The sequence below is a fragment of the Schistocerca serialis genome, chromosome 2 (assembly GCF_023864345.2).
Source record: "Schistocerca serialis cubense isolate TAMUIC-IGC-003099 chromosome 2, iqSchSeri2.2, whole genome shotgun sequence".
Classification (NCBI taxonomy): Eukaryota; Metazoa; Arthropoda; class Insecta; order Orthoptera; family Acrididae; genus Schistocerca; species Schistocerca serialis.
In genome coordinates this window covers 901799163-901812340 of record NC_064639.1, presented here as the reverse complement: position 1 = coordinate 901812340, position 13178 = coordinate 901799163, and the positions used below count along the sequence as shown (strand labels likewise).

General features: G+C 40.4%; 1 protein-coding gene across 1 annotated transcript in view; it reads right to left on the bottom strand.

Moving 5' to 3' along the window:
- The window catches only part of LOC126456506 (uncharacterized), a 331018-nt gene that overhangs the window by 69748 nt on the left and 248092 nt on the right, over positions 1 to 13178 (bottom strand). Inside the window, exons 6-7 of the mRNA XM_050092255.1 lie at positions 5694 to 5937; positions 2334 to 2484 (exon numbers count right to left, since the gene is read on the bottom strand). Of these exons, the coding sequence (XP_049948212.1) occupies positions 2334 to 2484; positions 5694 to 5937 (395 nt within the window). The remainder of the gene's footprint in view (positions 1 to 2333; positions 2485 to 5693; positions 5938 to 13178) is intronic.

The following is a 13178-nucleotide window of genomic DNA, read 5'->3' as shown; positions in this document are numbered from 1 at the left end:
GGTTGTTCCTCCAAAAAACAACTCACAATTGCACAGTGAGAGAAGCAGATTCTTCCAGGTTGGATATTCTTCCCACCTGCAATAGTCATATGCTGTGTCACCAAATTGCATCCTCTTGAAAATTATTCAGTTCTGTCATTTTAGCAATACACACTCTGGTTTTCTCTGGAGTCAAAAGAACAGCACAGTTCTCCTTCCTCCTTGCTATTCTTTTCACAGAACTTGCTCTGATTTTCAGAGCAGTAATTACTCATTCAATGATTTCTGACAATGGTGTGAGAGGCCAGCCACTACATCTTTCTTTCTCAAAATAGAGTCATATGTTATATATGAATTCACGAGGTTCTTTAAGGTTGCACCCTTTCCTACTTTCCTACGGCTTGAGGAAGAGGTTATATCACATATTATTCACATAAACTAAGTTGACACTCACAAAGATGGCTGATGGGAGCAACTGTAAATGAGAAAGTCCTTATGGTTGCTCCCATCAGCCACCACACCAAGTGTCAACTTAGTTTGTGCAGACAACTTAGTTTGTGCAGACATTACATCTGAAGTTAATGATATTTTACATTGCAACTTTAACACTAATTGAATTGATAACTCACAAACCGTGACAAATAATAAACACATGACAAATCCTTTGCAGTCACTAAGGAAGCATGGCAGCACACATGACCTTGAGTAGTGGCAGTAGCAACCCGGAACCATCACCATGGCGAGGTTTAAGAATTCCAGAGCTCAGATTGGCACTTATGTGTCTCTTCCACACAATGTAGTCCATGTGAATGAAATGTCAGGGGCATTCTTTTGGTGGCCTGGCTACAGTGGATAACATGACAAGTGATGCCATTGTATGCAGAGAAGTTGAACACTATAAACTTGTAGCAAAATGCCAGAAGAACTGTAAAGAAGCAATGCTTGAAGCAGTGACTGGCAACTGACCCAGTATGTAAACACAGTGTCTTGTGCATAAACAAGCAGAAAGACCTGTTACTGTTTGATTAAACAATTGCTGAAAATCACCAGCAACAGTCATGTCCATTTAATGTCTGGGAGTTTATGTATGGAGCAATTTAAAGAGGAGTGACCATATAAAACCAATCATAGCACTGCAAAATGGTAGACAGATTCATGGAAGAACCCTCTGGAAGTGCAGTCCACCAACTTACAAAATCCTTGAATATTTCTCCTCAGTCTGGGGTCCTTACCAGGTAGAACTGAAACAGGAAATAGAGAAAATCTGAAGACAGGCAGCATGTGTCATCACAGGTTTGTTCAAAGTGCCATTGCATCACAAAAATGCTCAGCCAACAGTGATAGATGCTACAAGAGGAATGTTGTGCATCACAACACAGTTTGCTGTTAAAATCTGAAGAATGTAAATTCTTAGAAGAGTGAACCAAAATATTGCTTGCTGCTACATATATCCTGCAGAAAGAATGTAAAGGTAAAAATAGAGAGATCTGAGTTCACTGAAAGGCTTGCTAACCATCATTCATCCTACGCACCATTTACAACTGAGACAAGAATTGAGAGAAGTGACAGCACTCTCCATCACACACCATATGGTTGTTTGCAGTGAATATATGTAGAATGTGACTTCAACTGTGAAGATTAGGCTTTCAATCAAACGTTCTTCCTCCATGTTCACTTAATACTCTCACATTTTCATGTCATCTGGCATAAGCACACATTATCACTAGAAGCGTGCACAAGGTAACGTACAATCCCCTTAGTCACCACAATGTCATTTTTGACAAGTCTAATCCTGGCCACTTTGTGACTTGTCACCATTTCACTGAAACTTTTTTTCCACATTCTGAACAAATGCACAATATTTTTCATAACACTCACACTGCTCCGTACTCACAGACTTGATACAATAAAACAACTCTCTTTCTGCAACATCACTCATAAAATTGATCCCACCACCCTTCAGCAAGTGTGAGAAGCAAAGTACTGATGGTGCATTAGCAGCTTGGATAGTTGCTGCTACTAATGATGTGTGCAACATCTGTTTAAGGTGAGAAACAACTTTTCTGTTAACTTCTAAAACAATCCATTATGTTGTATGAGCTAAAAATCTTAGTTGATTAAATAAATGATTTCATTGTGTCCTAAGAAAACTGTCCTGCATCATATTTAATATTCTTTGATGAATGAAGAACTGTGGAAGTGGGTATCTTATATAACTATTCACACATATAATTAAACTCAATAAAACAGCTCAGAAAGTATAAAGAGACACTCCAGGGGGAAAAATGCGGCAATTGCACTCAACAGTTGTACATGGTGTGTAGAATTGTGATTTTCCATATTTCATTACATACCTGAACCAATATTCAATTGCAGTTGGGTGTGTTTTATCTTCCTCAGACAGTAAAAACCAAACAAAATCTGTGTAGCTCATCTTGTCTTCATGCCTTGGTCCACGAGTGACGGCTCCCGAGAATATTCGGTCAATCATACGTGACGATAATGCTGTTGAATATGAATGCTCTATGTAATGTAATTTTACTGCTCGAAATAATAAAACAGTTACAAAAATAAAGTAAAAAAGTAGACTAATCACTTAAATCTTTTAAAAAATCTATTGACTTCTGAATACCTACACTATACTGTGAAGAAGTTTGGTTGTTTAACGTTTGTATTAACAAGAAATTTTGTCTATGTCCAAAACCAGACATTTTGTGTTTGAGAAGTGTACAGGATCAAGCTACTTGGTACATTGATTAAAGAATTGAATTTGTATTCAAAACAAGTGAAGTTCAAATTGTTGTGACTGGTCATTCTGATTTAGTTGTTTTTTTTTTTTTTTTTTTTTTTTTTTTTTTTTTTTTTTTTTTTTTTTTTTTTTTTTTAAAAAATCACTTATGACAAATACTGAGATGTATTCTTCAATAAGGACACTGCCATCTCATTCCCTTGTTTTTCACCAATTAAGGACCAACAACTTTGGTGTCTACTTGATATCAATCTCTAACATTCCATCTAGTATTACAAATAGACAAGATATATCTTTCCCAAGTAGGTAAACAGTTTTCCTTTCACCTGCAAAGGTCTTTTCCATGTACCTAAATTGTATTGTTAAAGCATTGTTCTTCAAAATCTTAACACTTGCAGAGAGACACACCATCAAACACAGTAAAACAGCACCAAATATATCTGAATCAAATATCTCAAAGCATGAGCATGGTTCATTATGAGAGACAGAAATGGGGAGTAAGTGATCACTTGCTGAAGGTGACTAACCAGAGCAGAAGCAACAGATAAGTAAATCAATAAGTTTCTTGAGCATTTAAAAATAATTTTTCCATAAAAAACAAAAATAAAGACAAGATACCACAGAAAGTGAAAGTATGAAGTAAATATGTTGGAGAACACTTTTAATAGCAATCTATAGCATTTTTAAAAATTATAGACAGCAATTTTTTTAAGCTAGGGGACTTTGTAAAGGCTACTTCTCATGTCCAATATATTCCTTGATTTTAGATTATGCAAATCTGTAACTATAGGTATAAGTGACTGACACTACAAATAAGAAGTCAGGATTCTGGAGAGGGTGCTAATGTAATACTTTTTTACAAAGCAGGTAGTCACAAATGAAGATTGCAAAGTAAAAATAGCTTCTATGATAGATGTTGAAACTGACCAAATGGCAGAACAGAATGAAAGGTAAAATAAACGACGAATGACGGGCTTGAGTATTTTACACATGTTCTGTTAATTTGTGCCTAAGCCTATTATCACTTAGTCAGAAAAAGTTTTTTACCTTTATTTAACTACAGTTTCATATCCATTTTTTTCTTTTCTACATGTTTGTAGAGGAAAAGACAAAATATTTTAGTAGTGAGTGTATTCAATCACAAAAAAGAGGACTGGGGTTTAATGTGCTGTCAACAGCAAGCTCAGACAGGCTGAGGATGGGGTAGGAAATTGACTGTGTCATTTTCAGTTTAAGCATCCAGGCATTTGCCTTATTCAATTTAGAGAAATCATTGAAATCCAAATTTGGATGGTGGGATGGAAATTTGAACCCTTCTCCCCTCGACTGCAAGTCCAGTGTCTTTATGATTCACAAAGACATATCGATGCTCATTCAGTCTTGTTCATGGTACCTCAGTCATGACAGAAAACAACACTACTTAAGAAGTTCCAGATAGTGTACCAAATGTTCTAGGAAAACTTTTATTCTTGTTCCACAACAATGGACTAAAACTGAATATCACAAAGATCCAGATAATGCAGTTTGTCTCCAAATCATCAGCCCTGCAAAAATAGCTCAAAATAATCACTTAATGGCAGAAGAAAGCCATGTGAAATTCTTGGGCCTAAGCCTTGACAAATAAGTTGAATACTCTAGCTTTTGCAATGGGTCCACCCATATGGACAGTTAATTTGAATCAACTATTTGGCATGGGATAATTTTCTGGACAAATTCTACAAACAGCACAAGGCTATTAACTCTTCAGAAGAAAATCATTAGAAAAACATGTGCTGCCCATAAAAATGAGTCATATCACCCAATATTTAAGCAATGAAAAATACTAACTATTCCTTCATTGTAAATTTTTGAAATTTTGATTTTTGTTTACAATAACCAATACAAACTTGAAAAATACCGTTTTAAATATAGCTAAGGTATTCATCACAAGTGGAACTTCAAACTTCCCTCACACCACTCAAAGCTTTATGGTGAGACACCACTCTACATGGGGCTAAAACACATATGACAAAGTACAAAGTAGCAATGCATTAAATATGGACCTTGTCTCTTTGAAAAGATTATTCCATAATGTTTTAGTAGAAAAACATTACTAATATTACTATACCACCGAAAAATTCATAGAAGACAGTTTTACACTTTGAACAATAAAAATACATAGACTTTAATCTCAAACTATTAATTTACAACAAATGCTGTAGTCTTATATGTATTTTTATTAGACACACTTGCATACTTGTTAATCTATAATGCATAACTTTCAAAAAACAATGTAAAATAATCTTTTGTAAATCATTATATTGTTTTCAAACTTGGCATGCCTCCTGTACAGCAGATCTAATGATCTGTACACTGTATGCAATTTCACATATATTTTATTTTAAATAAATTGAGTTTCAGACCCTCAAGAGATCATTTCCAGTTACTGCTATACCAGCAAAATATCACAATCAATGTAATAACTGTTTTGTGACACTCAAAATATCACAAAAATAGCAATTAAATTAATTTTATTTGAGACTGTGTATACCACCTTCCAAAACACTTTATCCTTTCTTCTACAAATACATGTAACAAAGATTATCTTCAACTTCATATATGAGGTGTTTATTCTGTGTGGAAATTTTTTGTATCCCAGTGGCATTTTGTCAGATACTGACATTATTTGAGAAATGCAGCTGTTGTGTGACACACAATGTTTTCAGCACAGAGAATCATCAATTGCTCTTAAAATTATTTAAAAATATCTATAAAGATTAGAAAATAATTATTTTTATTGTATGTACTACATTTCTAAGAAACCTGAGGCATACCATTTTTTCTGACAGACTGCAACTTTTATGGCCAAAGATTTTGAATTCTGCTTCCATTTAGCATGCTAGTCTGCTAAAAAATTCATTCAATTGTCCCCCTTTCCCCAACCCAAGACAAGATTTCATTCAGAATCTAGATATAGTCTTCATACCATGTTCACTATGCCGAGCCAAATCTTGTCGATCTATGTACAGATCATGGTCTCGGTCCAGCTCCCAGAATTTGCAGTAAATAACATAAAAATGTTCATAACTGAAATATGCTGTCACTTGGTTGATGTCTTCCTCCTCCTCCAGTAACTGAATAATACGTAAGAGGTCCGAACGCCTCAACTCTGGCAGAGTGATCTTGCCACTCCAGGAACGATTAACGCAGTAGAAGATTCGTGTTATAACCTGTGAATCAACAGCCAGGAACATTCCTTAATGCAAATCTGCCATACAAATCAGCTTCTTTACTGTGAATTATTATCTAAAGTAATTTAATTCATATTGTTTTATTCAACATACATTAAGAGCATTAAACATTACTGCTGATCATACATAAAAGAAAGATAATTATATGTCCTTAAGTCTCATAAATATACTTAGCTTTAATTTTACACAAAAGATAATAAATTAGTTTTAAATATGCAGTTAACAAGGGATTGATACAAATATTTTGAATCTCTCTTCAAAATATATATTGTAAAGCTCTTAAACACTAGAGGACGAAACGTAAAAGCATAAGTGTGCAAGTCAGGAGTGGAAGATACTGTCAAATGTTTGTGGAGAAGCAAGTGGTTGTCACCAATGAAGAAGACGTATGTGACACGTTTAGACAACTGGTGGAGAACCACTAGATATGGGGTAAAACAACTATGGTCTGAAAACTGCTGAAGAAGACACATCTATCTAGTAGCGCATAGCATATCTTCAAGCTCTGATGTCAGTGGTAACACACCATGAGACAGACTCCACAAGACACAGATCCAGATCCATGACTGCTCAGACCTGCCACCCACTGCTTGCAGAAATTGGTCTACATGTACATATTCTGCAATTCACCTCAATGCGCGTGCTTGAAGGCATTTTGTGTACCACTTTCTCTTCTCCTCTTACTCATCCCAACTCCAAATAGTGAACAGAAAGAATGATTATTGGTGAGCATGAATCTTTCTAATCTTCCATTCACGATCTTTTTGTGAGATGTATTTAGAAGGAAACAATACACTGGTTGACTCACTCTTCTAGGAATGCAGGCTCTCAGTATTTTCACAGAAAATCACTCTTTGATGCACAACAGCTCTCTTGTAATGTCTATCAGTGGAGTTAGATGAGCATCTCTGTGATGCTTTTGCAGGTACTGAATGAACCTGTGACAAAACATGCTGCTCTTCTGTGAATCTCTTCTACTTCCTGTATTGATCCTGTCTGGTAAGAGTCCCAGACTGATGAGCATGAGAAAGGATTTTGTAAACTACCTCCTTTGTGGATTCTTCCAATGGATCTCAGTGTGGTAACTGGCTGTTGTGGTTGTTACATTTCTGATCCAACTGTATGCATACTCCCATTTATAGTCCACAAACCCAACAACCCCAGATACCCCATTGTAGCCAGTTACTGTGTCCCCACTGAGAGAATCTCTGCTCTCATGGACCAACAACTTCCGCCTATTACCCATAACCTACCCTTCTATACAAAAGACACCAATAATTGACTTTCCACATTTCCTGTTCCTTTGCCACCTGGAAATGTGCTCATCATTGAAGATGACACCTCCCTCTGCACTGACATCCCCAATGCCCATGGCCTTGCCACTATCGATCACTATCTTTCCCAACACCCAACTGACTCCCAATCTACAACCTTTTTATTGGTCACCAGGACTTATTTTATCCTCACCTACAATTGCTTCTCCTTCAAAGGCACCATCTACAAACAAATTCATGGTACAGCAACGACCACATGGCACCACCCAGCACCAACCTATTCTTAGGCCACCCAGAATCCCAAACCCCTCATGTTGTCCAGATCCACTGATGACATCTTTGCAATCTGGACCTTGGATGATGACACCCTATCCATCCATCTAGAGGACTCCTTCCTAACCACCCAGAATACCAAGCCCCCCTCTCCTGGTTCAGATTCACTAATGTCATCTTCATGACCTGGACCAAGGGTGAGGATACCCTATCCACATACCTCCAGAACCTCAGTAACTTCTCCCCCATTTGCTCCGTCTGGCCCTCCACAAACCAACAAGTCACCTTCCTCAGTGTTAACCTCATGATCAAAGATGGCTACATCAGTACCTCCTTTCACATCAAACCTACCAACCACCAACAATACTTCCACTTTGACAGCTGTCAGCAATTTCTCTCCAACCCTCCCACAGCAGTATTCCACTACCTACCAAAACTAGATGTTATATTTGTCCATCCCTACTCCACCCCTACTCCCAACCCCCTGCCCCAATGCTCCTATCCCTGCAATACACCTACATGCAAGACCTATCCCAGACATCCTCCCACTACTACCTATTCCAGTCCTATCCTGTCAAAGGCAGGGCTACCTCTGAAAGCAGCCATGTGATCTACAAACCAAGCTGCAACCACTGTGCTGCTTTCTTCATGGGCATGGCAACTAACAAGCTGTGTCTGCATTAAGACAACCACCAAACTATGGTCAAGAGGCAGCTGGACCACCCAATTGCTGAGCATGCTGCCCAACACGATGTGCATCACTTCAATGACTGCTTCACAGTCCGAGCTGTCTGGATCATTCCTACCAATACCACTTTTCCTCACTTGCACAGGTGGGAACTCTCCCTACAACATTCCCTTTATTCTCATAACCCCCACAGCCTCAAACTTCACTAGTCCCTGCCCTCCATCCTTTTCTCTGCTCCCACTCCTGTACTACCATACCTTCTATTCTAACAATGTACCTACTCGATGTTTCCCCTTCTCTACATCTCTCCTCTTCCCTTAGCCCTCCCCCAGCATGGCCATGGGTGATGACACCCATTTAGAGGCCTCCTTCCTAAACACCCAGAATCCATGTCTCCACCACATCTCTGCTCATTCCAACAGCAGCACATCTTCCCCTAACTTCCCCAGATTGCTGCTCTCATCAGGTGCAAGCACAACCTGCAATTGGACCCAAGTGGCCATAGACAGCAGCCACATGTGTGTGTGAGAGTTGTGCTTGTGTGTGTGTGTGTGTGTGTGTGTGTGTGTGTGTGTTTTCTGCTACTGAAGAAAGACTTTTTCTCCAAAATTTAGAAGTTTAGTAACCCTAAACAATGAAAACTAGGAAACTACAGGTAGGAATATCAACAATGTAGGAAGACACATCAAGTTGAGGTTCAAATGGCTCTGAGCACTATGGGACTTAACATCTATGGTCATCAGTCCCCTAGAACTTAGAACTACTTAAACCTAACTAACCTAAGGACATCACACAACACCCAGTCATCACGAGGCAGAGAAAATCCCTGACCCCTCCGGGGATCGAACCCGGGAACCCGGACGCGGGAAGCGAGAACGCTACCACACGACCACGAGCTGCGGACCTCACATCAATTTGCAGATGGGCACAATTAAAAGAAACTCACATATACAAGGGCTATCCACAAAGTACATTACATTTTGGAATTAAAAATAAATAAAGTATTGGAAATTTTTTTTATTATATACAGATGAAAGCCACACTTAAATACTACTTTTCTACATAGTTTCCATTTAAATTAAGGCACTTATCATAGCGATGGACGAGCTTGGAAATTCCTTCGTCGTAAAATTCAGCCACCTGTGCCTTCAACCACATGGTTACCTCTTCTGTACGTCGGATGAGGAAACAATTCCCACTTAAAAGATTTGAGAACTTTACGAGTGGCATTTGCCATGTGGGACCGGGCATTGTCGTGAATCAGTAAGACCTTTGAGCCCAACTTTCCCCTGCACTTTTTTATTATATACAGATGAAAGCCACACTTAAATACTATTTTTCTACATAGTTTCCATTTAAATTAAGGCACTTATCGTAGCGATGGACGAGCTTGGAAATTCCTTCGTCGTAAAATTCAGCCGCCTGCGCCTTCAACCACATGGTTACCTCTTCTGTACGTCGGATGAGGAAACAACTCCCACTTAAAAGATTTGAGAACTTCACGAGTGGCATTTGCCGTGTGGGCCCGGGCATTGTCGTGAATCAGCAAGACCTTTGAGCCCAACTTTCCCCTGCGCTTGTTTTGTATTGCTCTTCTGAGGTTGTGCCGAGATTGGCAGTACCTTTGAGAGTTTATTGTAGTGCCTCTTTCCAGGAAATCAACAAAAATCACACCTTTTCTGTCCCAAAAGAGGTAACCTCGTGGTTGAAGGCACAGGCGGCCGAATTTTACGACGAAGGAATTTCCAAGCTCGTCCATTGCTACGATAAGTGCCTTAATTTAAATGGCAACTACGTAGAAAAGTAGTATTTAAGTGTGGCTTTCATCTGTATATAATAAAAAAATTTCCAATACTTTATTTATTTTTAATTCCAAAACGTAATGTACTTTGTGGATAGCCCTAATAGCTTTCAGCCACAACCTTCATCACTAAGAGACACACACACACACACACACACACACACACACACAAACACACACACAAACACACACACACACACACATACACACCACACCTCACGTACACACAACCACCAACCCCAGCATCTCGGTCTGGAATGCAACATCACTTGACATGCAAGCAGCAATCTAGAGGGGGTGGAGGAGAGGAAGGGGAAGGGATAGTAGTGTATGGGTGAAGAGAGAGACAAACACTGCCTGGAGGAGTGTGCAGGGACTAGAAAACTAACAGGTGCAGCTTCAAGAAGTTGTGGGGCACGGAGGTGGGGAAAAAAGGAACAAAAAAGAAGAGGGAGAGGGAAGGATGGGCAGATGCATTAGCAGAGGGCCGCAAATAAACAGGGTGGGAGATGAGAATGGGGAGGAGATGATATAACAGAGGGGGTGGAAACTGTTGGATGGAGGGTGTGGGGACAGTATGTTACCATAGGTTGAGGTCAGGATAATTATGGGAGCAGAGTGTGTGTTGTAAGGATAACTCCCATCTGTGCAGTTCAGAGAAGCTGATGGTGAATGGAAGGATCCAGATGGTTCAGGTCGTGAAGCGGCCATTGAAAACAACTGTGTTATGTTCAGCCACATGTTTTGCCACAGGGTGGTCTACTTCACTAGTGGCCATAGTTTGACAGTGGCCTTTCATCCTGGTGGACAGCTGGTTGGTAGTCATACCAATATAAAAAGCTGTGCAATGATTGCAGCAGAGCTGGTAAATGACATGGCTACTTTCATAGGTGGCCTGGGCCCTGATGGAGCAGTATAAACCTGTGACAGGACTGGAATACGGAGTGCTGGGTGGGTGGATTGGGCAGGTTTTGCAACTGGGTATTCCACAGGGATATGATCCCTGCGACAAGTGTTGGGATTTGGTGTGCCATAAGAATAGACTAGGACGTTTTGAACATTGGGTGGGTACCTCAGGTAGAATGTTCCTCATTTCAGGGCACAATGGTAGGTAATCAACATCCTGCCAAAGGATGTGGTTCAGTTGTTCCAGTCCAGGGCGGTAACGGGTGAGAAGGGGACACTCCTTTGTAACTGGTTCTTGGGGGAGGTGGAAGGATTGTGGGAGTAATGGTAAATGGCATGGGAGGTCCGGCGGATAGAGCCTGTCTGTGAAGGCCTTGGTGAGATCCTCAGTATGCTGAACAAGGGAGTTTTTGTCTCTGCAGATATGCCATCCCAGGCTAAATGGGAGGGATTTTTTGGCGTGAAAGGGATGACAGCTGTCAAAATGCAGGTACTATTGTTGGTGGTTGGCAGGTTTAGTGTGGACTGAGCTGCTGATAGAGCTATCAGAGAGGAGGAGGTCAACTTCTAGGAAGGCGGCTCACTGGGTTGAGGAGGACTATGTGAAGCAGATGGGAGAGAAGGTGTCGAGACTGTGAAGGAATGAAGACAGGGTGTCTTGGCCCTGAATCCAGCTCATGGAGATATCATCAATGAACCTAAACCAAACAAGGGGGTTTGGTATTTTAGGAGGCTAGGATGATCTCCTCTAGATGGCCCATAAAAAGATTGGCATAGGAGGGTGCCATGTGGGTGCCCATGGCTGTACCATGGATTTGTTTACCTGCTGTTCCTTCAAATGAGAAGTAGTTGTGGGTTCGGATAAAGTTAGTAAGGTGTGTGATGAATGGGGTAGTGGGTTTGGAGTCTGAAGGATTTTGGGAAAAGTGTGTTCAATAGTGGTAAGACCATGGGCATGAGGGATGTTGGTGAACAGGAATGTGGAATCAACACCTCCAACCATCATCATCATCTCGGACAGTTTCCAGCCACTGGCTGGGTCTGTCGGGAACACAAGCCTCTCCATTGTGTTCTGTCTTTCCACCATTCCCCCTCTTCCACCTTCGTCCAGTTCTCTCCTCTTCTCATCACACATTCCTTCACTCCCTTCACCCATCTATCTCTTGGTCTTCCTCTGGGCCTCCAACCAATGGCCCTTAATCTGGCCTCCCACATCAAAGACACCAACCATTTCCTTCAATGACTCTCCACCATCCCCACCCCTTTACCTCCTAGATCTCTACTCAATACTGTTGATGCCACCTCCCTATACACTAACATCCCTCAAGCCCACAGTCTTAGCATTATTGAACACTACCTTTCCCAACATCCTTCAGACTCCAAAGCTACTACCTCATTCCTCATACATCTTACTAACTTTATTCTAACCCACAACTACTTCTCATTTGAAGAGAAGGTATACAAAAAATTCACGGCACGACCAAGGGCACCTGCAAGGCACCCTCCTGTGCCAATCTTTTTTATGGGCCATCTAGAGGAGACCTTCCTAGCCTCCCAAAACACGAAACCCCTTCTTTGGTTCAGGTTCATTGATGATATCTTCATGAACAGGGGACAGGACAAGACACCCTAGCTTCATTCCTTCATTATCTCAACACCTTCTCTCCCATCCGCTTCACATGATCCTCCTCAACCCACAGTGCCACCTTCCTAGATGTTGACCTCCTCTTCTCTGATGGCTCCATCCACACCTCTGTCCACATTAAACCCACCAACCACCAACAATACCTGCATTTTGACAGCTCTCATCCAACCACTCAAAAATATCCCCCCCCCTCCCCCCTTATAGTCTGGCTACCCAGGAACAGTGTACCTGCGGTGACAAAAACTCCCTTGTTCAGTATGCTGAGGGTCTCATCAAGGCCTTCACAGACAGGCTCCATCCCCCAGACCTAGTCCGCTGAAAGCTATATGTGAGTGTCTTTCAATTGTGCCACTCTGCAACTTGATATGTCTTCTTTACAGTAAGTAACAATCTGTCTCTTCCTACACAGTTTAGTAATCTTTTCATTGTTTAGTATTTTATCTATATTCAGCATCTGTAGTTGTATACACTGCAATAAACAGCAACCAGTTGCATAAAAGGAATTTTGATTTTTGTTGTGGTTCATAGTGCCAGTATAAAAATGGCTTCTTTATACCATTTTTGTGTAGGCACTATAAATCACGACTATGGAAATATGCTCTATGCATCTTATTGTTGACACTCACAAATAAT